At 61.2% G+C, this 1,675-nt stretch overlaps 1 protein-coding gene across 1 annotated transcript in view; it reads left to right on the top strand.

Annotated features, from left to right (window-relative positions):
• Positions 1-1,219: 1,219 nt before the first annotated feature.
• LOC104461860 (collagen alpha-1(XVIII) chain-like) overlaps positions 1,220-1,675 on the top strand; it is a gene marked incomplete at both ends in the record, with an annotated part of 7,978 nt that continues 7,522 nt past the window's right edge. The window contains 3 exons of the mRNA XM_010073596.1: positions 1,220-1,300; positions 1,396-1,455; positions 1,632-1,671. Of these exons, the coding sequence (XP_010071898.1) occupies positions 1,220-1,300; positions 1,396-1,455; positions 1,632-1,671 (181 nt within the window). The remainder of the gene's footprint in view (positions 1,301-1,395; positions 1,456-1,631; positions 1,672-1,675) is intronic.

Consider the following 1,675-nt stretch of genomic DNA (forward strand, 5'->3'; position numbering starts at 1 on the left):
CGGCAGCGTCCCGTCCCTGCAGCGTCCCATCCCTGCAGCATCCTGTCATGGCAGCATCCCGTCATGGCAGCATCCCATCCCTGTGACATTCCATCCCTGCAGCATCCCTATCCTGGCGGCATCCCATCCTGGCAGCATCCCATCCCGGTGACATCCCATCCCAGCAGCATCCCATCCCGGGAGCATCCAGTCCTGGCAGCATCCCCTTCCAGCAGTGGATGGAACCCGGGCTGGGTTCTGGGATGCGCTGGGTGACTCCACTGGCCATGGGAGCCGTGGGGTTCAGGCCAGTACTCGCAGCCTCTCCCCGGTCGATATGGAGATGCTGCCCTCCCGGGCAGGGCAGGTAGCTCCGCTGTGGGGTTTTGTCTGGAGGCAGCATCCTTAGGAAGGTATTTGTAGTGGTTTCCTGTATAAACAAGCCTCTCGGATGTGCGCAGTGCTTGCAAAACCCAAATAAATGCTAAGGAAGTGTGGATTAGCCAAAGAAATACGAAACCGGGGCTGTGGTGGGCAGGGACCAGCCAGCAGCCCTTGCTTGGGACTGAGGGGCTGTCTGCAGCTGGGAAACCCTCTGGAGAGGGGGGATGAGGAGCACAGCCAAAATATTGCTGGCTGGATCTTGGCTACCACCTCCACTCGGCCCGCTCTGTGCTGGAGCTGGTGCAGGGCTTTTTCCTGGGGCTAACCGAGCCGTGCCAGCAGCTGTAGGGTTGAAGCCTTGCTGTGCTGGGACATGGATGCTGGGATGGAGAGCGCTGCCCACGCCAGGCGAATAAGCCTGATGTACGTGGGGCACTCGGGGACACGGTGGCTGGGTGGCACGGCAGGGCTTGTCTTGCCATGGGGTGGCTGGTGGCACGTGTGCATCCATGGCATATGCCCATCCGGGCCATGTGTCCGTCCATGGCACATGCCCGTCTGTGCCGTGTGTCTGTCTGTGGCACGTGTCTGTCCGTGGCACATGTCTATCCATGGCACATGCCCATGCATGACACATGTCTGTGCCACGTGTCCATCAGTGGCACGTGTCTGTCTATGCCACATGTCTGTCCGTGGCACGAGCCCATCCATGGCACAAGTCTGTCCGTGCCACGTGCCCATCCATGACATGTGTCCGTCCATGGCATGCACCATCCGTGGCACATGCCCATCCATGACACGTGTCATCCGTGGCACACATCCGTCTGTGGCAGCCCTTGGCGTGGTTTCCTTCTAGGGGGTGATTGCTGACTTGAAGCTGAAAGGGGACCCGCGGGCAGCTGAGCGGCAGTGCGAGGAAGAGGAGGATGACACCGAGGTGAGCACTGGTGGCAGCAGGGCCAGGGCAGGGTGGGACTTTGCCACCCCGTACTCCCCGTTCACCCCTTGCCCCTTCTACCCCGGCAAACGCAGGTCTCTGGCGATTTTGGCAGTGGGGCAGAGGGCGGACACCAATTCTCAGGGAAAGTTGGGGTGAGTTGGTACCTGCCAGCGCAGCGCTCGGTGATGGGACCCCAAGATTTTGGGGATGAGGGCTGGCTGCTCTCCAGGGTCAAGATCCTGGGATGCCCGATGGGGTCCCAGTGCTTGTCCCTTTTGGGAGGGCACCGGGAAGTGAATGGTGCCGTGGTGTCCCCTTGTTTGCACAGGGTGTCCCGGGGCTCGTGGATGCTGTCCCTGTCACCTCTCCTCC

The sequence above is a fragment of the Pterocles gutturalis genome, unplaced genomic scaffold, assembly GCF_000699245.1.
Source record: "Pterocles gutturalis isolate BGI_N339 unplaced genomic scaffold, ASM69924v1 scaffold26311, whole genome shotgun sequence".
NCBI lineage: Eukaryota > Metazoa > Chordata > Aves > Pterocliformes > Pteroclidae > Pterocles > Pterocles gutturalis.